This window comes from Chenopodium quinoa, unplaced genomic scaffold (assembly GCF_001683475.1).
Source record: "Chenopodium quinoa cultivar QQ74 unplaced genomic scaffold, ASM168347v1, whole genome shotgun sequence".
In the NCBI taxonomy this organism is placed as follows: Eukaryota; Viridiplantae; Streptophyta; class Magnoliopsida; order Caryophyllales; family Amaranthaceae; genus Chenopodium; species Chenopodium quinoa.
Window position 1 is genome coordinate 7,114,353 of NW_018742205.1, and position 24,934 is coordinate 7,139,286.

Below are 24,934 nucleotides of genomic sequence, written 5' to 3' on the forward strand. Positions count from 1 at the left end.
CCTCCATCACTTTAATCTTTACACTTGGATCACAAATTAATTCCAAATGTAAAGATTAAAAAAGTGACAAAGGGGGTGTTATTATTTGAGAACTGTCAAAGTAAATGTCAATGAAAACAAGGAACAATATATTTTTTTTCTTTAAATTAAAATCTCGGTAAAACAAATATGCTGATAAAGAAGAATTCTACATTCACAATTTAAACAATTTCTATAAACAGAATTTTACGTATTGGTTTTCAAGCATCCCCTCTACAACAAAAGCAATCGTAAATTCGTAATCAGCTACATGTATATATACTCGTATATGCAACAACATCCCTCTAACGACTCAATCGTGTGGATCAGTCACCCATATTCATTGTCCTAAAAAAAATTGAAAAAATTGAAAGAAAAACATTACAAAACCCCTCCCTTTACAGAAAAATGTGAAAATAATAAGACATAATATCAAATGATGGACACAGACACAAGGCATTTACATATGTACACCGTCATTGCCTATATAGCAAGCTTATTAACTAGCCAAAGCCTCCCTGGAATTAATGGACTCTATTCCATCCGGCTTGAAATTTACATGGGGGCTAATGAATGTGCAGCAGAAAAACCGAACTCCAAAAGCCAACCTCCACAGCTCCATTATACTCGGTATGAGATCATAGTGGCATGACTAATGCATCACCACTACCAGCATCTTCAACATAGATTTCAATCAAGTCCCCATGTTTTGTCTTGTACACATGTTCATCTTGTGGGATTATTGTCAGCGGCATATAAGGAAACAAAAGGATTGGCAGCTCCAGCAGCAAGTAGCACTTGATAGGGATGGAAAGTAAGACAGCTTATAGATCCACTCCTCTGAGCCATGAATGTTGGATGACATCGAATGGTGCCTAGTTGCTCACCTTCTAAACTGAAGATTTTAATAAGCTGCTTTGCAGAAGCACTGGCTATAATTGGAGCATGCCGATGAACAGCTAAGGCTGTGAGTGTGCCCCTGTGGGCATTAATTGTGAGGTATGCATCGCTGTGATTTCTAATATCTAAGAACTGAATATCACCAGCCTGAGATGCACTGACAATCTGGAAAGAAGAAGAGTGAAAAACACATGGTTAGGCAGCACTGTTTAATCTAATTTACAGAGTTTTTTCCCCAAAATAAACTCGGATTTACAACAGTATATATTACTACCCCCGTTCCATATTGTGCTTTACACTTCTACTTAATACCTTTTTCCGCAATAATTTTTTAAAAATTAATCCTTCCTTACCCTACTTAATCATCACTTGCCATTAATTGGCCAAATTTTTATGTTTTGTCACATGTTTCCCACTTCGTTAATCTCTCTTCTTAGTTCTTACCTTTACATGCAAATAGCAACTATTAGGAATAGAAGTAGTACTAATTTTCACATTTATCTAATTTATTTATTCTATTTGCAGCTACATAAACAATTATTTGGCAAGTACTCACCTTGCCCACATCTAGCCCTGGTTGAAAGTCGATTCCCACAACTCTTTCAATTCTCTGGATATGCGGGCGGGCAGCACAAACAAGCCTAGAAAGGAGAAAAACAACAATTAGAAAAAAGTCGAAGAAGGTTACATATATCCCTAGACATTAGCCATGAAAAGAGGTTTGGGAGAAGAGAGACTTAATCTCACCAAACATATGTAGAGTAAAGAATATCAAGAGCAGCAGAAAATAAATGTTTAGTATTCTCATGCTTGAAATTTGTATCTAGCTTCTAATATTACATTTCATTTAATCATCTATTGGATTTGATCATTAATATTTGTCATTGTCAATCATAGATATGAGTGTAGTATGCAAGGAAAAGCTTTAAAATTAGTGAAATAATCGATATAGAGATAAGATTCAACCAGTCCCTACCATGGCTCTAGTGAATATCTAAACCTTGATGTACTCGTTTTTTCCACTATAAAACCCCTTCAGTCATTCATACGTCTTTTTTTAGTTCTTAACACATGTAGTAAAAAATATAGTATTCCTCAAAAAAATAATATAGTAACACATAATACAGTTATCCAAACTAAATTTCAAGGGCCAATCTTCAAGACTGCAATCAGTATTATTTAAGTCTTCCACAAAGTAGCAACACTATTGACATGTCAGATGCACTAATCAAGTCAATTGAAACTCCAGAAAAGCACAAGTATGACAAGGCAAGCTAGCAATATGTATAGCTTCGACAACATACAATGCAATTCATAAGAAATAAAAGACAAGAGAAGACCCCTATTAGCTCACATTTCAGGTGTTCTAATGTCAAAGATTCTGACTGAGCCATCAGCGAACCCAGCAGCAAATTGACCTCCATGAACTTGAGAAGCAGCCTGCAAACCCATTTTACAGTGTTAACCAGACAATAGAATCTGATCAAACAAAGAACAAAAGGACAGCAGCAAATCATAAAGAGTATGGTAGGCTAATCACAAAGAAGAAACAGCTATGCATTTGTGATTAAACAAAGAACAGATATTTAGCCTTTGGGAAATTATTTCACATGTGTTTTACTTAAATCTCCCCTTTAATGAGGTTCAAGATAATAGTTCTCGCATTTGTTTTTGGGAAGAGGTTTGGAGAGGAGAGCAACCATTCTATATGTTTTGTCTCAGGTACTCTTTGGAGAGGAGATTTAAGTTAAAAACAGCAGGTCCAGTAGTTACAACAGTAGGTCCATCTATTAAATTGATAATTAGTCTAAACTCTTAGATATTTCCAAGAACTTTATAGAATGCTAATGCAGGTTTTTTTTTTTGTGTTTTTTTTTTCCCTTTTTTCTTTTATTGTAAAATTCTCTGAAGTGCCTAGTGGCCACTCTATATGTTTGGCCACAGGTACTCTTATGGGATCGGTCAATGGGAAGTGCCAAAGTGCTAGTGAGTCATATATTCACATGTTTTCCTTCACTATGAAATGGCAAGTCACCTTTGGAGAATATATATATACTTTGTATCAAGAATTCTGGGTTTGCCCTTTAATGGAGGTGAATTGGCTACAAATTCATTCTCAGGGTTTGTTAAGGACAAGGAGAACACAGTGCATTTTTATGGCAGCTTTGTGCTGTGTTTGGTTGGATCGAAATTCCCAGGAGCTTCTTTATCTTCTGATTTGGTCGGGGACAAAGTAACTTATCTAGCATATTATGGGCTAAGGCTGCAGGGACATAAAAGAGCTAATTGATTGGAGAAATTATGATAAACTGGCATAATCTGTAATTTAAAATTTTGATTCAAGGACAGACTTCTCTCTTACTCATTTTTTCAGCAAATAATACTCCCCTGTTAATTTTAATGGTTACAATTCCAATTGGATGATCCAAAAATGGTTACACTTTACCTTTTTTTACATATCCTTACTCTTTCGGGTCGACAAGGTTTACTTTTTCACCATTGCTTCTCATTCCAAATCCCAATTTTTCCATAACTCTCTCGCAGTTCCAATATTTTTCTTGGTTTAAAAAGTGAACTAGTGAAGTGTAACCATAAAAGTGTGTATTTTTCTCATCAAAAAAAAAAAAAAAAAAAAAAAAAAAAAAAGACAGAGTAAGATAAGAATTGAATGAATAAACGAAACACTAAAGATTAGATCCTAATATCAATACAAATGCAACAGGCAACTAAAGTTTTTTGCAGGAGTAGGGATTAGAAGAGATACCAGTGCTGATATACTGTTATCAGGGGATGAAGGAATGGAATGCAAAAGTTGTTCTTTGTCAAGATCCCAGACCTTAATTGAAGGTACATCCCCAGCCACAAACTAAAGAAAAGTAGATGGAAATATTTTAGAGTTTAGACTAATTATCAACTTGTATAAAGTTCAAATGGCTTACTTAACAAGTGCTTACTAGGTATCCAGATTGTTGTTGCCAATCCACATTAGCATTCAAATTACAAACAGTAGGTCCATGAACAGGCAGAGAAGAGAAGGCAGTCACAAGCTTCTGTTTCCCCATTTCCATGTAGTCTTTCCATATTCGAACATTTCCATCACCTTCATGAGGAAGATATGAGTTAAAATCACCCTTGGTGCTAATAATTTTGGTGTGAATTTATTGCTTAATGTGTGAGTATTTTCAGACTCAGTGAAAAGTAAAGAAACATAGACGAGGAAAATTTACCAGAAGCAACAAGAAGCAAGCTATCAAGTTCATTCAAAAGGCAGAGCTTAGAAATTCCAGAGTCAGGAAATTCATGATTGTCAAAAGTATTCAAAAGGGCTGGTTCCTCGTAGTTCCAAACCCTGACAGAAACAAATAGTGAAAAGACACATGTAGGTGAGCAAATAAAACGAGCACTTCGTAAAAGATCAGCTGCCTTCAATCAGCTGATAGGATAATAATAGGTACCACATGCCAAAAAAAATAAATATAAATAATGCAAAAAGATAATTATGTTTCAATATTCAAATCAAGGTTACCTAATTTGCTAATATGAGATCCAGTACAAGTTTGTATTCCACTACTTAATTTGTTAAATTGAGCCAAAAGTTACCAATTCGCTAGTATAAATTGCCTTTGTCAGCTCACGGTAAGCAGGTGTGTGGCGAAAAAAGCCAATTGGTAACACAGGTTCAAAGTTTTTTCATCAACTTTAAATGCAAAGCCTCTCAATCTTTGCCCAATATGTCTAAAAGCCCACTTGCACAATATGTGCAGACGACCAAACCAATTGCAATAACTATAGCCCAAAAGATACAAACTAAGACACAAACCAATAGCAGAAAAGAAAATTGCCATGAACAAGCTTAAAAAATAAGCCGGCTGCTGAAAGCATAGTGTCCAGAGGTGTATTATGGTGTATTTGACATTTAAATACCAGACGTAAGCAAAACAGGCAGCATTTACAAGACAGTTCAGCTAAGTTTCCCACTTTATGCTCTAAAAACCCTCCAAATATTATAGACTATTGAATACCAACACATCAATCATCAAAAATTGAGCACAAACCCAAAAAACAATCACCTAAGAAATACTCGCTCTATTTCAAATAAGTTCATTACTTTGACTGACACACATGCCAATGCAAAATTTTGACCATTAACATCTTTAATTGCATATTACCAAAGATTATACTCCCTCCATTCCGTAATTATCGCAACACTAGGCATTGCACAAAGTTTTATAAAAATTTAAGGGTGGGGGCCAAAGGGGGAGATATAAAGTATAGTTAGTGCAGATATATTTAATTGCTAGTAGAAGAGAGAAATAATATTTAAAAAAAAAAAAGTAGTGCAAGTGGGGTTGGTAGAAGAGAGAAATAATACGAATTAAAATATTTGTAAAAGTAGGGTGAGTAGTAGAGAGATAATAAAAGTAGTTAGTCTTTACCAATATTGCAATTATTAAAAAATAAATGCAAAGGGAAAGTATTGCGATTATTACGAAATGGAGGGAGTAAAAAGACTTGATATTATGAAAATATGCATTGTGACTAATCTAATAACACTTTGCAAAATAACAATTACATCATATATATGGTCAAAGTTAGTGTAAGAGTAGTGCAAAAGGCAAAGTGATACACTCAATCTGAAATAGAGGAGGTACATTTTGCAAAAAAAAACTTTCAGAAAGCAATTGTTCCATTCGTATACGCCCTCCGTTTTTTTTTAAGTCTTGCACTTTGACCAACATAGAGTTTTAAGGTAACTTAATTGATAATAATATATTACTTTCTCCGTTCTAGTAATATTGCAACAACTGGAATTTTACACTATATATCACGCTTGTTTGACCACATATTATGATTTATACGTAAAGTAAAATATAGTCATGTCGGGTCTTGTTAGATTCGTCTCGTAAAATACTTTCACAATATCAACTTTTTATAATTTTTACTCTTATATAATTAAAGATATTTAGCATATAAAATGTGTTTTGGGATTCGTAATTTCATCCTTGTTGCAATATTTGTGAAACAGAGGAAGTAAGATGTAAGTGGGGTTGAGGTATTAAAAAATTATAAGAAAAGATAGTGGAGTTAAAAGTTTATTGAAAAGAAGGGATGTAAGAGGGAAAAAAAAACAGTTGTAGCGGGTTAGAATTGAGATCATGAGAGGAAAGAGATAAAATTAAAAATTTAGAGTGTAATAGTTTTTCAAAAATGGAAATGGAAGTTTAACACTTAAAATTATGGCCGCTATTAATAAGTGTAACACTTAAAAAAACGGAGGGAGTATGAAATGTCACTTGTACACTTAAATTGAGAGCATCACATGTATACATTACGTGCATACAGAACTGTGTCACACAGAGATGGGCAGCAAGGGCACTTAGTGCACAAAAATAGCACAATAACATTAACCCTGCGATATTGGCAACTATTTTGTCCATATCTTCCAGAAATAACCGGTATTAAACTTTCCTACAGCCAGAACTCCAGAAGTGCATTTAATGATTTACAATAAGAAGCAAACCACAACAACCCCCCTCACAGAAACCTCTACACTATTAAATATCAATATGAGGAAACTAATCACAAATTACCACTTGTTCTGCTGAGCTTTTGAAAGAGAAACACATTCAGAAGTCTCAGCAATGGAATAAACATCAGATATTTCACTACTTTACATTCTATGTACCCAGAACCTAACAAAAAATAGACTTTGAAATAGCATATATTTAAATGCAAAAACCTACAAATTATAACCTTCTAGATGTTAACCGTAAGCATTTTAATAATAAACATAAATAAATACTCCTTCCGTCCTTTTATAAGAAGCCTATATTCCTTTTTGGGATAACCAAAATTACAAGCCTATTTCTATTTATAGATTGTATTTTATGACAATATGTCCCTCTTTTTGATGATTTGTCATTCTTTTTCTTTTTTGTACTATTGACATCAATTCCCAACACTTTCTATCTCTATCTCTTCAATAATTCCCAACCACTTTTTCCTTCTCTCTCTCTCTCTCTCTCTAACCCCACATGCATATTTGTACTTCCTTAATTCCCATGAAAAAACCCAAATAGGCTTCTAATAAAAGGACGGAGGGTGTACTAAATTCTCAAGATTCAACTAAGGCATTGGAAAGTAAATAAATTAACAAACATTATCATACCTAATCTGTTCCTTCTCATCCGCTGCAATCACAACAGGAGAGAAAGGTTGTAATAAGGTGGTTTTTGTACCATTTTCAAACTTGGTATCCCAGCTTGCAATCTGATTATATAGCTTGCTAACTGCTGCAAACCAAATTTTTTAAATATAGGATCAGCATGTCAATCAATGACAATCAGAAGAAGTTCAGATCACAATCAACACAAAACAAAGCCAACTTACAATAATTCTGGCATTTCACTATGAGGTCCAAGGTTGATCTTTCCTTTGCTTCCCTCTTAGCTAACAATTCTTCAGCATCATCTGGTGGCGTAAGAAGAGGTTTTGAGAAGTGCCCACAGCTCCAATTATATATGTTTGACCGTGGAAGAAGACTGCACTCAGTATTAGCATCAGACCCACCATAACCTAATGGATCTGCCAACCCTAAATCTGGAGAGTTGAGCAAGTGTGGTCGAAACTCCGAGGAAGAAACTCTTCTTATTCTTGTCAAGCAACTCGCTCTAGGAATGCTAATAGGTGGAGTTCTGAAAGTTAATGGAAAATGACCTGTAAAGCCACCACAAAGTCAGCTCAATATAAAAAATCTTAGCAAAATACCAACTACATCTGAATACAGAAATTGTCCAAAGAAGACACTGCACTGCAGCTTCAGAGTACACAGCCAATGATACAATCAATCAACAGCACCAAATATTGTCGCTAACACATTATGAAAATTAATCAGGGTGTACGTTTGTTAGCACAACAGAAAATATCCAAGGAAGAAACTGCACTGTAGCTTCAGAGTAAACAGCCAATGATACAATCGATCAACAGCAACAAATATTGTCGATTACATTATTAAAATTAATCAGGGTGTATGTTTTTCAGCTTATAAGATGATTCATACCAGATCTCAATCAACATACCAGAATTCATATCAAACCATGATGATGATCGAGCTAGTCCAGAAAGCCGCACAGCAGCAGAAGTGATAGGCTCACTTGGCCGAGCATTGCTAGTGGAGGGCATGTTGGGTCTTGCAACCTGTTCAATGCCAATGATAGAGAGAACTCTCCGCCCAAGTCTTGCAATGCGAGGAGATGGGTCCTTTGCTAATGTACACATGGATAATATGCAATCCAAATAAACACTAGTATCAAGAGGTCTAGGTCTAACATGGTTCATTATTCCATTGCCGACACCATCATTTGATGCACCAGAATCAGAATATTGAGATGAATCATCTAAAAGAGGAGACCCGTGCATTATTCCAGTAGTAGCCAGTGGATTACTTGTGGAGACTCTCCCATCTCGAACAATTAGAGTACTGTCACCCCCAATCCTCAACATACCAATTTGAGAAGTAATGATACTTCCCGGAGTACTGACCCCAGTGTTTGGCTGTGATTTCCCATACATTGCAGCAACAGATTTGAGATGCTTGTTATGGCCAAAAGCAAACCGAGCTAGAGCTGATCAAATAGCACAGGGAAACAGTTAAAGGCAATATAAAAGTTGAAAAGGAACAAGATATTCATATTATGAGGGTGCACATGTGGCAAGGTAGACACAGCTTTCAGCAACATGAAAATTCCTGATATATCAAAATATGTTTCCTCGATTATTAGCGTAACAGACTAGTTTCAATAACGATAGTCTAATATAAAATGTCATAGAACATAGTCTTCCTACAGACCTACACCACATCTAGCTAATGAATTTTCACCTCATATATCAATAAATATCAATAAATTCAGAAGGTGTAACACGTTCACAATCCAAAAAGATGTAGAAAGTTTGATTCAGTGGTGTTAACATTAAAATAAAAACATTTGTTTTCACCTCTTTTATGTGCAGTGCATAAATGAACACCCAAACTCCATGGATCATACCAATAACTCCACCAATATAAAGGGAAATTCGAAATAGGGACCAAAAACATTTGCAAATTACACGTGGTAGCACTCTGATGAGGACTGATGCTGGTCAGTACTCAATGTGGCCTTAATGAACCATTAAACATCGGGTTGACAATAGATAATGTTGATTTGGGGTTTACTATATTAACCATGGATGCAAAATAAATATATGACGAAATAGCCCATGGTTAATTGTTCCATACAACATTGAAAGATCTTCCCTCCAACTATAGCTCAAAAAAACAATTCATCCTATCCTCTTTTTATTTTATTTTATTTATTTATTTTGCGGAGGAGCCATGGAAGGGCCGTGGGTCAAACTTAATGTTTGTTAGTACCACTCTTACCCTAAAAATTATACATTTTCCGATACAAGAAGCAACCTTAGAAGGGCATATTATAAGTGCAACATTTGCTGGTTGTTCGTGTGGTTAATGATGCTGAATACATTATTGTTGGTGTGAGAAAAAACTAAATTTTGATGATGATTATTTAAAAAAAAACGATGAACAATCACTGAAAGAGAAAAGGAATGGGTAGTGATTAATCATGGAAGAGTGAAAATTTTTAGGGGCTGTTAGTAAAGCTTCCACCAATCCAAATAGTTAAATACTTAAATTAATTTTTTTTAAAAAAATTGCCACATCAGAGAATAAATAGCAATAGATGCAAGTCTTGCAACCATTGAGATTTCCAAAACTTTTTAGTTACTAAATATTGTACAAAATTTAGGGTCACAATTGAAGCTGACATAAGTTAACCTGATACAACTACATGATAGAAACCAGACACAATGGCGTTGAAATTTTGAACAAGGAAACCGACTCACTCCAACCAAATATATAGAAATTTTTGATATATTAGCACAGTATAAAGGCATGAGCATGCATAATTTGGATGGAATCTTCGAATACTAAATATGTAGTTACAAATTAAGGGATAGCTTTTATATAGTGATATAACAAATCAGGCATACAAGTTAAGGGATAGCTTTTATATAGTGATATAACAAATCAGGCATAATAAATTAATTTATAGTTAATAAATTATTGAGATTTTAACTTAAACATTCAAGAATCAACACAATTAGTCAAAATGGGTTAGGTTAATGTCCAGGGTTTTCAGCACATTTATAATGCTAATTTGACACGACACAACCCGTTTGACACCCGTAATCATCATTCAGAATTTTCCATATTTTATATTGCCCCTGTTCTTTTGATTGCACAATTTGGACTTTTATACGATTCACCCCCCCCCCTCCCCCACAAAATTTGTGAATTATACGTAAAAAGATTATATGCCATTAGTTTTTTTTTTTTTTTTTTTTGGAATATATACTTTCACAGTATCAAATTCTTTATAATTTTCCAAATAGGTGATAAGGATATAAATGTTATAACTCCAAGTTGTGCAGTTAAAAAATGAACAGAGGAAGTGTACCACATACCTACTGCAACCTCAGCCCTGACAAGAGGACTTCCATCTGAAACAACACTTAAAAGGTTTCTGATAATAGTAATTTCAGCTTTTAGCTTTTCATCATCATCACACTCATCCCCTCCATATCTAGAAGAGTCAAATCCAACACCAAGAAAAGTTCCCAATACAAATACAGCAGAGGCTCTAACCTGAAAAGTAGGCATTGTTTGCTTTCATACATGGGAGAAGATAATATTTTATTTTTTTATAACAAAACACATTTATTGCTATGAAGTACGATAGGCAAACCTCAGATTGGGGCTTAGACAGTAGAGACGCTGATATCACAGCAGCACCTGCCTGTAAACCTAGTAACTGAGCCTCTGTAAAGCCCTCCCACATCTTTCCCAGACAGAGACAAAGCCACTGAAGAAATAAATGTTCAGACTGAGCATTGTTCGGAGTTGAATCTTGAAAGTGCTTAAGGCACACATCAAGTAAACCAGCTTCAATACAAGCCTCTTGTCCCTCTTTATGCCCATCAACAATGACGGCTAAAACAAATGCAGCCATAGCACGCTGCTCAGGAAAGGCTTTCAAGCTGTCAAGAAATCTAATAAAATATGTATGACCTCCAACTTTCACTAGATCAACCTGACATGACTGACATTCAAGCAAAAGAATATCTTTAGAAAGAATCCAATATGAATGGATAACTTCATACAGCATCTTCAAATGTGTGAAGACAAAAGCAAATTGACAGCGGACTACTGGAATAGTAGATTATTAGACACTATGTTTCGTATTTACCTTATCATGAGCAAGAATTTTACTCCAAATGAAAACAAGAGTTTGTTGTAGTTCAGGCGCTGCAGTTGGCAACAGCTTAAGAAGAGTTGGCAAGTTACCAACAGACAATGCCTACAGGAAGCAAAAACTCCTTATTGCCAAACTTGCTGTGAGCATAAGCCATAAGAGGAGCAACAGGTCCCAAAAATAAATAAGTAAAAGGAGATTCAAAAGCAAATGTGCTAGTCTCGAATAACTACCAAGTCAACAGCCCAGGGACCCATATCAAGGAATCTCGCAAGAAGCTCCAGCGCCCGGAAACGATGACATTGACTAAATAGGGCCTACATTAAACAATGAGATTAGTCACTATTGTCAAACCAAATGCGATGGTCAAAGTATAAATAAGGTTAGGACCAAAAAGGTACAGTAGTTTTAACTTGAAAGAAATGAGAACATATCTAAATAATAGACTCCACTCTCCACCTCTAGCACATCTAAGAAACCTCTTCATTTTTTTTATGGCCATAATCCGAGCAAAAATATCTAGTAAACTGTGACAGGGGGGAGGGACTTATGGAGAATTGCAAGAAAGCCACGACCGAACGCAGATATTGCAATCAAGATACAGGCTTGGCAATCAACTCTATCCATATTGTCTTTATCTAATGAAAAAAAAATATGATCTCATGGTCAAAAAGTGATTAGCCTCGTTGAACTCATTAGTACATCAATTAAGAAGACCAATATATTCACCCACTCAAACATCCATAGTTGGCCTTGAACCAACCCCAAGCCTACATCATAAGAATAATGCATAAGCTGGCTACCACTTAAATCCAAACAAATTCTTGCTTTTACTTGTCAGTTGGACCCCAACACTGCTTTTGAAAAAACAATTATGGTTTTGTAGCAGATAGCTGCACTAAATTCCTGACAATGCAGTCAAAGCTTATCCAAAAGTGTAAAAACAATAGTCCTTACTGCAGTAAATAGAGCACCAAGAGCAGAGACATTAGGTTGTATCTTCAATTTATAGACATGTTAATTTAAACCTAAAATCTCTTTTCATAAAGTCAAAAGAGGGCTTTCACTCAGAAGGTCGTTCAGTTCTGTCCCTTCACTTGCATTGTAAACCTCGGAGTACTAAGTCAAAACTGAAAACACCTCAATAACATCATATCCCACATGTTAGGGTTGCAAGCCCAACAAGAGGAATAAGTTTCGTTGGTACATGTGGATGTTTGGTAAGTTGAGTTTAAGGGAAGGTTTGTTAGGAAATAAACTAAACTTACCAAATACCAACGAGATTTGTTTTGGGAAAAGATATATTGTATCTTTTATTTATTTCTATCTTTTACGCTTTCCGAGTTTGATGAGGGTTGTAATTAGGAAACTAGATAGATTTTAGGTATGCATAATCAATGTAGGATTATTTAGGCTTGGGGAGCAAGTAAAATATCCTAATTGATGTGGGTTTCTTAGTTAGCCTGTATAAGAGGGGTTAGGCTTACTAGAAAATTAAGATGGATCATCAATGATGGTTTATTGAAGAGGAAAATCATCAAGAGGGTGAAACAATGATGGTTTGTTGAGGAGGAAAATCATCAAGAGGGTTAGTGTCTTATTTTGTAGGAACTTAATAAAACAATATTTTTGTTGAGGTGAGGAAATCTACACTTGTCTCTTTTATTATCGTATTTTGCTATTTATTCTATATTGTGTTTGAGGGTGAGTTCCCAAATCGTTCCACTGCAAACATCTATTATAACAAATTGGTATCAAGACCTAGGTTGGGGCATGGAGGATTTTGGGAACAAATACAAAGTAGAATTATTTAACGGGAAGATGAATTTCTCGTTATGGCAAAGTACAGTGAAGGTATTGGTCGGGACAATGGTTGAAAACACTGTTGGAGGAAATACAAAGTAGAATTATTTAACGGGAAGAAGAATTTCTCGTTATGGAAAAGTACGGTGAAGGTATTGGTCGGGACAATGGTTGAAGACACTATTGGAGGGTTTGTAGCTTTGTCCTTTAAAAAATTACATGTTGGAGGGTTTGTAGTTTTGTCCTTTAAAAAATTACATGTCGGAGGGTTTATAGTTTTGGCCTCAAAAACTAATGATCAGTTGGATGGTTTTCTTGTGATTTTTCCGGCACATAAAATCACTAGTTGGAGTCTCCAAAAAGGAACGCGAGAAATCACTTCATGGATGGAAGAATGTTCGAGTTCAAGGGAGGCGTTCAATCGCGGGTTGATCGAGTTGGAAGCCATGTTGGGCTTGAGGGGAGGTTTGTTAGGGTTGCAAGCCCAATAAGAGGAATAAGTTTCGTTGGTACATGTGGATGTTTGGTAAGTTGAGTTTAAGGCAAGGTTTGTTAGGAAATAAACTAAACTTACCAAATACCAATGAGATTTGTTTTGGGAAAAGATATATTGTATCTTTTATTTATTTCTATCTTTTACGCTTTCCTAGTTTGATGAGGGTTGTAATTAGGAAACTAGATAGATTTTAGGTATGTATAATCAATGTAGGACTTTTTTAGGCTTGGGGAGCAAGTAAAATATCCTAATTAAAGTGGGTTTCTTAGTTAGCCTATATAAGAGGGGTTAGGCTTACTAGAAAATTAAGATGGATCATCAATGATGATTGATTGAGGAGGAAAATCATCAAGAGGGTGAAACAATGATGGTTTGTTGAGGAGGAAAATCATCAAGAGGGTTATTGTCTTATTTTGTAGGAACTTAATAAAACAATATTTTTGTTGAGGGGAGAAAATCTAAATTTCCTCATAAACACTTTTCTCTTTTATTATCGTATTTTGCTATTTATTCTATATTGTGTTTGAGGGTGAGTTCCCAAATCGTTCCACTGCAAACATCTGTTATAACACAACACTTACCCAAAAAAAAAAAAAAAAAAAAAAAAAAAAAAGATGATGCTCGTGAGAGAGAGAGAGAGAGGGTTACATATTTTCTACACCTGAAGAACAATAGCCAACTGCTCCGGTGGCTTCTTTTGCTCAGATCCATGGTCAAGCCATACTTCAACTGCTGTCAACTGCTCGGTGAAGAAAGGGCTAGGCTGAAATAAATAATCACATTATAACTTGTGACAAATTTATTCGAAAACAGATTCCCAGAGTCCTCCAGGATACTAGGGTTATGTAACTAAACATTGTTCATCTCAGCTTAAAGTAAGAGATCCATATTAAATGGACAACAAGCACAAAAGGCACACACCTGGAACTCCACAGTTGGATCATGAATCAGTGATGGAAGTTGAGAAAGACAAATTTCAGCAGCCATGTCCCATGCATCCCTACAGTCAATTTAACAGAAAAACATTAACAAACTTGTTGCGAGGAAGAATAGCTCGAGCATGGGTTGCAATTACGTAACAAATGCCATTGTAATTTTTACAATTTTAACAAACAGAATTGTTTAGAAGGTAAGCAATAAAAGGCCAAGTAGGTACCAGTCTTTACATAAAGACTGCTTTATACAATTTTGTGGATGACTATAAGGAATAATTTCATGTAGCCAACCCCACTTATGGGATTAAGGCTTTGATTGATTGATAGGTACCAGTTTTTATGAAGAGACTACTTTATACAATTTTCCTCCCTCCATCCTTTACATTGCGCCATTTGACTTTACACGGTATTCAAGATACATCTTTGTTTGTTGACACCGACATTTTTATGCGTAAAAATAATAAAAACTTTATATTTTTAAAATATAAGTCGTATAGAAGTCTAACAAGACACCACTTGACTATTAAGTCTATAATATTTCTAATAGATTAGTGATTAGTGATTTTTTTTCCAATTAAAATATGTAATTGATTAGCAAATAAAAAAAAAATAAGGTCAAACAACAGTTAAGACTTTAAAATAGAGATATCTTTACAGACTCAACACACTAAACTATAACAAAAGTCTACTCCTCATCTATTCAGTAGCTCTAACAGAGACTCCAAACACAGTTTCTCTAAGAATCATTACTCTTAGTACCTTAAGCAAAAATAATTCTATTTCTACAACACCAAATTGAATAGATGATTTCTGTGAAAAGCAACAAGTACAAGAGAGTAAAACAAAACTACTAATATCATATTTCATCTTGATAATTCTCATTGCTCACTGTATTTCAGCATCAAAAGCCATTACATTCCTTGAAAATTCTAACAGTAGCAACTAGCAAACACTTCCTCCAAACAGCATGAAAAAATTGACAAATCAAAAACAGATGGTGAAAACTGAAAAGTCTTCCACATCACATCAGCTGCCAATTATTCTACAGTCAATATGCCATTTAGACAATCTATTTTTAGCGGTAAGATGATCTTATATTGTAAAGACAACCACAGCATAAATAAACACTCCAAGGACTAGTTTCGCTACATCAGTTCCTTGCAGACGAATGGTGCTGGAAAAAGCTCAAGTTTATATACTTACCACATATGATGCTGATGAGTTGGCGGCAACATTGGGTATGAAAATGGAGAGCAGTTGGCTGAACGCATTATTCTCTCTGCTAGTAAGAAGTTGCGGAACAGACTGGCAACTAACTGATCTTGTCTGAATAACCTCTGAAAAAGATCTGTCACATGAAAAACATATCCAAGCATCCTAAATTTTTAACCAAAACACAATCACACATCACAAATAAATCCCAAAAAAAAAAAAAAAAAAAAAAAAAAAAAAAAAAAAAAACCGAGCTTTTACCACGTGGGAGAACATTCCATGCAATTGTGTCAGTTACTGCTGTAAATATCCAATTAAGCTCACCAAGAAGTGTTTTACGATCACTTAGATGACCAGGAATATTGTCTATGAGTGAATGATCAAGAGATTCGTGAAGCAAGGATCGTTTGCAGAGCCTGATAAGCAAATTCAAACAAAACAAATGAGTAACTACAGAAATGTGACATGACAAGCAAGAATATAAGATTGTTATTAGGATTGAAGCATGAAAAACTCTATAGGCATTGTTATAATCCCAGTTATTTGAGATACATATAGCACTACATTTAAAAGCATATGAAGTTTACAAGGGAGAAGTTTTTGGACCCCAGATTATCTAGACATAGGTGACCTATTAAATACTATGAAGTTATGTTCTAAACTTCATCCATCCTACTATTTGGCCCTACATAAGCAGTCTTTTCTTCACCAAATTTGATTGACGACATTGACACGGCTTGCTTCTACACAGTTCAGTGCAGCAAGAGTCAAAAGTTTGCCCTATACCCAGCACTGTCCCTTTTCTCACACACATAAGCCCAAGTTTAAAAAAAATAATAAAATTTAAAAAAATAAATAAATAAATAAATAAAAAAAACATAAAAAGCTTCAATTAGCATGAAAAGATATCATGTTCAAGATCACATTCAGGTTTAGGACTCAATTATGTATCTAAGAATCAGACACGGTAAATTCGAAATTCAATTACACATGAACATGTTTAAGAGCCGTCCATAATTTTAAGAATGTGCTTATAAAGAGGACAATCTATATGTAAAAAAAAAAAAAAAAAAAGAAATCTGTTAAAAGTTAATCCATTGCCTTTTACAGTATCAATCTTATTTTAAAGTTTATTCAGAAAATAGTTCTTACAGGATTGACAGCCTACATATTATTTACGCTGTGTTTGGATAGAAAAGAAGGAAGGAAAGGAAGGGGAGGGAAAAAGGAGGAAGGGAAGGGAAAAGAAAGAGAGGGGGAGGTGAGCTCCATTTTCCCTCCAAATCTCTCCAATTTTGGAGAGATTATGCTTATTAAAGAGAGGGAAAATGGATCCCTCCCTCTCCTTCCCCTTCCTTCCCCCAATCCTTTACCCAAACAAGAGAATTTGTCCCCTTCCCTTTCTCTTCTCTTCTTTTCCTTCCATTTCTTTCTATCCAAACAAAGTGTCAGAGAAAGTAAACAATTAAAGATATTCAAGGCAAAGAAAAGCAAAACAGGAAGCAAGAAACACTTAGTAAAAGTTAGTCATGTACTTGATAGCCATTCTCTCCTATCTAAAACTGAAACCCCTCCCTGTTATTATTACATAGACATAGCAGAGATGCAGAGCTACCGCCACCACCCACCAAAAATCAACCACTTCTCTGATCGTTCTCAGACAACCACCCATCCACCAGCGATAAGGATACCACAATGAGGTACGCCTCTCTCCAGTGTTTCGTTCCATTTCCATGCAAAGTAATGGTTCAAGCCCTTCAAGGTTTAGTTCTACGTTGTCCATAGTAAACTCTACTATGCAAGATAGTATTGATTTTGCTTGCTGAAGTCAAAATTTAGAAACAGAAAACATGAATTAACTGAGACATCCCAGACCTCAGCATTACATGTCCACACCCGGGTGAAGTTGCACTGTCATATGACAAATCCATGCATCACAAAAGGGAAAATATGGCTTGAGTGAGCCCAATAGATTGACATATTCTTTCACCAATGTAAACGTTAACGAGGGCCAAAGAGGCATGCCAGATAAATCATTTTCTAACAAAACCAAAAATGATATTTTTTAAGTGAATCAATTAAATATCACACATATCTCTAACAAGTAAACAGGTAGGTAGTTGGCAACCTTGACTTATAAAAATAAAAAGTAAAAAAGATTATTACCATCTCAAGGCCATCTGCAAAGGTGTTGTAAGGCAAGAAGTGAAAACATCAGCAGGAAACTCAGCGCTCTGAGGAAGGGTCTCATGAGCTTCACAAGCTGCAAGCAAGATGCAATCCTTTGCAGCACCAGAGGAAATAGAAGCATCGATAAGCTGGCAATAATCAGAACTGACAATATCATCTACCAACAATTTACCTTTAGGGTCATAAGGAAAAGGGAATTTTAAGCACCAATAAAAAGGTCTATACTACTATACCTCTATGAAAGCATTAACTATATTTCCAGCAGCAGAACAATCAAACACATAGATTGAAGGTGATTTTAGCCAGGAATCCAATTCAGTGGCTCGCAAGGGGATATATTGCGTATAACTCTGCATAAGTGCAAATTGAAGCAAAGAGTCAGCTCCAAGAGTTAAAGCTAAAAGGGAAGTGGGACACTCAAGAACCAATTTACCCTATTTAAGAGCCACATTACACCATCACTCGTTGGTTTTGGTACTCCATGTCCATTGTAGTGAAACAAAATTCTCTTTTTCTTTGCAAAGCTACGATAAGTATTACAAAGTCTCTTCACTTCTTCTACAGTCGGATCAAGCTGGTACTTATACTGAGCCTGTGAAGAAACCAGAAAATTAATATCGAGCAACATCATTCCGAAAACCAGCCAGAAGAGGAAATGAATATGATGATGATAAAAAAAAAAAAAAACAAAAACAAAAGTGTGCTACGGAAAAGATAGATAGTAGTCACCTTGGGTTGCCATCTTTTATATTGCAACTTAAGGGCCATTCCAATGGCTTCCAGTGCTTTTTGACGTGGCACGGCCAATGGGTCTGACACCATAGAACACAGGCTAGAATGAGTAAAAAAAATATTATACAAGCAGCAGCAACAGAGAGGAGATAGAAGCCTCAAAACAACACAGCATAATATCACACTAAAGAAGAAGAGATCAGGAAGAATATGGAAGAACCTACTAAGAATATAAAGTCATCAAGATTCAAGAAAACACAATTCATTCACCAAAAATGCCCCCATCAATCTTTCATGGATTCTTGCTTAATAATTGTTTTTGCTTTGTTTGATTCGATTACACTTGAATTGATCTTTCAAGCTAAGTGATAGAAGCCATGTTTATACCATGATCTTTTTACTTTTAACATCACAAATCTGTAGATAAGGGCATGACTAATTATAATTGAGAAGTATTTTTTTGTTTAATTCATGTAATTGGCCAATAACATGAGTTAAATATCTACCTAAAAAGAATTAAAATTGAAAGATGATACTATTTCTAATTTCTAAAGGCTTAACTACATGGAAAATTGCATTATATAAAAAGGTGCGAGGTGCACCAAGGCACAAAAGTCCTTGGAGCCTCAGTGCAAGGCGAAGGCACACACAAGTCTAAAATAAGAATTTTAGGAAAAGGTAAAAGGGTCATGTTTCCAATAACTAGGGTTCTTCGAATGGAGTTGGGGATACACTCGATACAGCGGTTTATCTCTCCTCAAGTATCAATGTAAAACTCACCATTGCAAAGTCACATGGGTTTTTAAAACTAATCATCTTGCACTAAAGTTATTGACACCTTAAAACATAAGGCGCAAATAGCTTTGCATACCAGGAAAAAGTACACATGCACGAGCCTTTTTTAGGCATTTGTTAAATTGTAAGGGTTAATACAAGACTATAAAATTAACAAATACTTCAATTACATAGTTTAAATATAATCACGGTGCAACAACAAAGCATCACTGTTTCACATTGTATAGGATAATTTATTAACCCAGCAAATATTGTCCATATCAACAAAGGGTATTTCAAAAACCCGCGATCTTATCCGAATCAAATGTTTCCCATATCACCCAAACATTATATCTCGTATTTCAGTCAAAAGTTACTTCCTATTTAAAGATACAGTGAAAGATTCCCCAATCTCTCACCATTAATGACTCTAATCTTCTACTAATCTACTCTAATTACTCAATATAGTACAATTATTATAAATTTCAATAGCATACAATGGTGACACGGTCTGCTTTCAACTCATCATATCCGTTCTTGTGACACCGCAACAATTTCCACAATTATAACTGAGACCACATTTCGAACCAAGCTTATAATTTAACTGAATTACGCCATAGAATTGCTACAAGCATGGTACAAACACCTTAAGACTTGTACAAAAATGAATACAACTCCTTTTACTTTAAAGTTTTAGTTTAGTTAACAAATCAACCAAATCATTTATCCTACCTTTTAAAAAGTATGAGAAAACACTTATCAATAGTGTGAGAACAATTATATCCATAAAATGTTTATTTATATGATGTTCATTGCTTCTAAGCTTTTCCTTGTGTGATTTAATGATTTAACTCTTATGAATAGTGCTTGGACAATTATACCATCTAAAATGTATATTTACTTATTTGCCCTCATTAACGTTATTTACTTATTTGCCCTCATTGACGTTAATAGTCTTTTTTTTTTTTAACTCTTAAGAATAACGTGTGGACATTTATATCCCTAAAAATATTTGTTAACATATTTTCCGTCGTTATGTTATGTTGCCAGAGCTCTTAGTCTTTGCTAACAAAAGACAATGAGCACTTGTTGTATTGTATAATTTAAAATCATCATAGCCGACCCCACTTATGGAATTAAGGCTTTGATTGATTGATTGATTGATACCCCCATTCATGGATTTCAAAGGTTTTCTTTTTCCTTTGGTTAAGCACCATACATCAGTAAGACGACCTTTTCAAAGTTTGATGACATTCAGAAATGGCAGCAACTTAACAGCAATCAAACTTTTCAAACAATCTTTTACTTATTATTATCTTCATCAGATATTTCAATAGATATATTCATTCTGCCATTATCATTTAGGACTTACGATTAAATAATCAAAACTATGCCATCTTCAATATAACATTTTAAACTTAGTATCATGTAATGTTGCTAAGAAAATTACAACTACATACTAATCAAATAATCAAGGAGACTATTTTCTAATAAAAATAAAAATAAAAATTGACCATAAAGATGCTAAACAAGCTTGCTTGCCCCTAAAGGAGTTCCCAATTTTCAGTAGCGAAATTATATAGAATAAGTTCAACTTAACACAAAAACATTAGGAGCATCTCATCTCCATTTCCATTGAATCGTCATTATCAACAAAGGGAATTTAGCCTTAAGGTTCTTCAGGTGCACAATGAGCATTGTGCACCCGGGACCACAATCCAATAATTAGTCTAGCCGAATCTAAGTAACATATGTTACAATTAAATAAACATGAAAGAAGTAAGACGTACCTATCCAGCACTCCAACCTCGCACATGGAGATATCTTAATAACGTCAGGTGGGTCACAATTGATATTTAGACATAGAACAAGAGCTGCCATTTCTGTCATCGTCTGCAAAAATATATTGGTATTGTAAGAGATGGATCTACTGAGAAACACTTAAGTGGTAAGCATTGAACAACCAAATCTCATCCTAGGAAAAATCAGAGTCGTGACAGAAGAAAAAAGAATGACAGCAGTACGCATCAAAAGCCAATATACATGTATATCTGATTCAAGATCAATTTCTGAGAAATTTCTGAGACCTAAAACATTGAAAATATAATAAAAAGGTAATGTTTGAGTAAATATTCAACAGCCAACCCGATGATTGGCAACTAGGATCAATTTCAAAGTGAGGATCAATTTCTAATTACTAAATGAGCAGAAACCACATTATGAGCATAAATTTCTATTTTGATACTTCAAGATTGACATAAAACCTAAGCCATTATGAATGATAAAAACAAGCCAAGCCCCTTGTCCATAAATTCCTGAGCCAGCAGTTAAGGTCAGCCATCCTTATCCTGCCTCTTCGTTTACTTGAATCCACACAACCAATATCCAAATTACACAAAATCTAGCTTTCTCATTAGTTTCTTCACCTATATGATGTCTGCTTTCCAGAAGATATCTTCCAATGGCTAAAGCACTAGCAAATCACCTCTTCTCCAATCTTCAACCATTCTCTCAAGTCTACGTTGAATTGACCAAAAAAATGCAACTCTTTGCGATACATGGAACCAAGCATCCTAGGAAACTACTAACCAGGGAAGAATGAACTACTGGACACATTATCTTACCAACAAAAAATACCAGAGCGCAATTCCAAAGCTGATTTGTGCCTAAGACAACAGGAGAGCCCAGAGAATTTTCCAATTTCCAAATGATAAATACTTCGGAGTATTTCCAAGCTCTTTCTAGGCTAAATAGTCAATTTCTATAATTGTCTTCTTAACAGCAAATTATAGACATTTAAGTATTTAATTTAATGAGTCTAAAAGATTCAACAATCTGTGGTTTTCAAAATAGTTCATCTCTCCATTTATTTATTTATATCATTTTTCACACAAATCCATACAGCACTGTTATGCACTCCATTGTACATAGAAGTCGTACCACATTGCATACTCAATGAAAATTAATTGAAGATTGTCTCAGCACGAGTAATGTTCACTCTTCACAAATTTGATTAACTGAAGATAATCTCAACACGAACAAGGTTCACTCTTCACAAATTTGATTAATCGAAGATAATCTCAACACAAGCAAGGTTCACCATCCACAAATATGATATATGGACTTCCTAAAAGTATCACACACAAATAAGAGTATATCTTGTAATCCTCTAATTTGGAAATTCAAAGCTCAAAAACTCATTAACCAACAACAGATTTCTAAAATCTCAAAGAAATACACCCAAATTCTACTCAATATTAATACAAAATCAACATTCACAGATTTTCATACATTATACAATTACCCAATTCACATATAATATTTTTCACACAAGATAGAAGCAGCAATTACAACCAAAACAAAGCTACTCAACACTTAAGATCAAACCCCGTCCACATCATTGTCCTTGCGGCTCTCTTCACACCCAAAAATCAAATAAAAAACAGAAGCAAAGCAACTCAACACTTGAGATCAAACCCCGTCTACATCATTGTCCTTGCGGCTCTCTCTAAATAAATCAATCAAAGCAACAACCAAAACAAAGCTAATCTTGGAATATAAATAGGAATCTTACTCGGTCTTTAAGCCGCCATTTCGAAACAAACCCACTCTCAGAGGGGACGGAATCCTCGTAAAACTCAATACTTGGAGGAAAGTACATCGTACCACCGCCGCCACTGACGCTAGCGGTGTCGGAAACTTCCTCGGCACGACATCGATACAACCCGACTTCGGCAAGAGGGGTACTCGACCAGGGTGCAGACCTCATGGAGTAAAGGTCCATTTTCTTGGTTGGGTCCTAACATTTAAGGTTCCATTAACAAAAGCTTGCAACATATTAGCCACCAAATTTGACTCTCTTGAAAGTATGCTCGAAAATATACATTAAAATTGACTCGATAGTCAACTAATTGTAGTAGGTTGACAGGTTGTAGCTTTATTTGGTAACAGAATAACATAAGCATAATTACAATGTTTTATCAATAGTTAGGTGATAGGTTGTACACTCATCCCACAACAAAAATCACATAAAGGTCATTTTTTTCCACTTTATTTTAAAAGGTCATTTCTCACAAAATAGGTAGCATAAAATTAAAGGTAATTTTTGACAAATTTTCCAATAAACTATGCTTTGTAGCTAAAGTTGTGCATTGCATTTTGAGACAATTGGTAACATCGAAACATAGCTTAATGTCATAAAAATGTCAAATTTCCATCATGAATTGCACTTTAGTTACAAGTTGTACAATTTCTTAACATGGTTTTAAGGGAAGCTGGAAGCAAGAGTAATATGAGTAGTGTCACATTGTCACACCAATTGAATGATTTCATAACAATCTCACATGCACTCTTATTGCCACCCTACATCAAGTGCAATGGAAGCTTTGGTGTATCCTATATTAAAGGACTGAAACTTTATTTGAAGCTTGAAGGCGTTGTTTTCGAATGGTCATTTGATGCTAACCATTGTTAAGTGTTGTTGCATTACTGATGAGTTATTCTTTGTGAAGTGAGATTCAAGAACTATAATTTAATGGCGTTTAAACTGATTCTTTATTAGGAATCACATTAATGTTTAAATGGTTACATGATGGTGTATGCTTTGTTATGTAATTATGTTAGTTGAACATCTATCATATATACTTGTACCGGGTGATCTTTTTATACCTTAAATTTTGATGTTTTTGTTACATAGTACTGGCATAGTGAATGAGTTGGACAGTTGGTCATGCAACAAGCCAGCACTTTTTATTTCTAGAAAGTTAACGAATTTGCTTAATACGAGTTAGAACTTGCATCTTTCATTACATACATGAAGTTTATCATGTATACTTTATTAGGTGCTTTCCTGTAGCGCATGCTTGATAATAAGCACGTTAACTCTTGGTCTGCATTGTTTCTAGCCTTATAGGTGAAACTTTGCTTTGCTCACACAAATATGAATGAAAAAATAAAAGGTAAATATTTTGGTTAATTGTAAATAGTAGGTTCCATTCTTGTGTTAACTCTGGTTGTGTCTGTATGCTCAGTAATGTGAAAGCCTTTAGTAGTAGAGATGTAACTTATTGAATCACTAGAAACTGATGCACGGTGTATAAATACGTATATGCACCTCTCCAGATGCGTTCCTGCAGCAGTTGATTACACCTTCCTCAGCCTCAGTGAGTGTGGAATACTCATGTGTGCCGCCTGCTTGTGCTATTAGAAGAAGTTGAAATGAGTTCAGTTAATTATACCTTCCTCAGCCTCATGCGTGCTTTTGTTAAACTTACAATGTGCAGGAAGCTTTAGAACGGTTCAAAGTCTGCAGTTATTTGGTGCATCGTGGATAATTCTGTAGCACTTGTTATCCGTGACAATTGTTCTGGACTCAAGCTGTTCAGGCTGATCTCTTGTTCTTTATAGATCAATGCCTTGTCAATAATAATAGACGGCTGGATACCTACCATAGTGTTCGTGTTTCTGACTACAGACTAGTTGAAATTATGAGGAGATTCGCGACAAGGCTAGCTGCTGGTATATCAATGTGCACTTGAGATGTGATCAGCAGCATTGTGCTCAAT

General features: G+C 35.0%; 1 protein-coding gene across 2 annotated transcripts; it reads right to left on the minus strand.

Annotated features, from left to right (window-relative positions):
• Nucleotides 1-172: 172 nt before the first annotated feature.
• On the minus strand, nt 173-23,244 carry LOC110731168 (regulatory-associated protein of TOR 1-like). 2 transcript variants are annotated; one of them, XM_021911008.1, is made up of 23 exons: nt 22,945-23,244; nt 21,161-21,263; nt 18,594-18,676; nt 18,298-18,456; nt 18,098-18,214; nt 17,841-17,992; nt 15,936-16,090; nt 15,666-15,810; nt 14,449-14,527; nt 14,189-14,290; nt 11,462-11,545; nt 11,223-11,333; nt 10,722-11,075; nt 10,441-10,621; nt 7,998-8,543; nt 7,309-7,635; nt 7,088-7,208; nt 4,146-4,267; nt 3,873-4,018; nt 3,683-3,784; nt 2,273-2,358; nt 1,475-1,559; nt 173-1,083 (listed from the first exon to the last, which is right to left on the minus strand). In XM_021911008.1, exons 1-23 carry the CDS (start codon nt 23,152-23,154, stop codon nt 745-747), a joined length of 3,909 nt encoding a protein of 1,302 aa, XP_021766700.1. In that variant the 5' UTR covers nt 23,155-23,244; the 3' UTR covers nt 173-744. The 2 variants fall into 2 exon arrangements, with proteins under 2 accessions (XP_021766700.1, XP_021766694.1); XM_021911002.1 differs by having other exon boundaries at nt 7,088-7,211; nt 22,945-23,243.
• Between the last annotated feature and the right edge of the window lie 1,690 nt (nt 23,245-24,934).

Excerpts from the sequence above, each read along its gene's own strand:
- LOC110731168 (XM_021911002.1), bottom strand. The coding sequence starts at position 23,154 with ATGGACCTTTACTCCATGAGGTCTGCACCCTGGTCGAGTACCCCTCTT. Across the intron at positions 18,457-18,593 it reads ATAAAAGATGGCAACCCAAG|GCTCAGTATAAGTACCAGCT; the intron begins GTGACTACTATC and ends GTTTCTTCACAG. Across the intron at positions 4,268-7,087 it reads GATGAGAAGGAACAGATTAG|GGTTTGGAACTACGAGGAAC; the intron begins GTATGATAATGT and ends TGTTTCTGTCAG.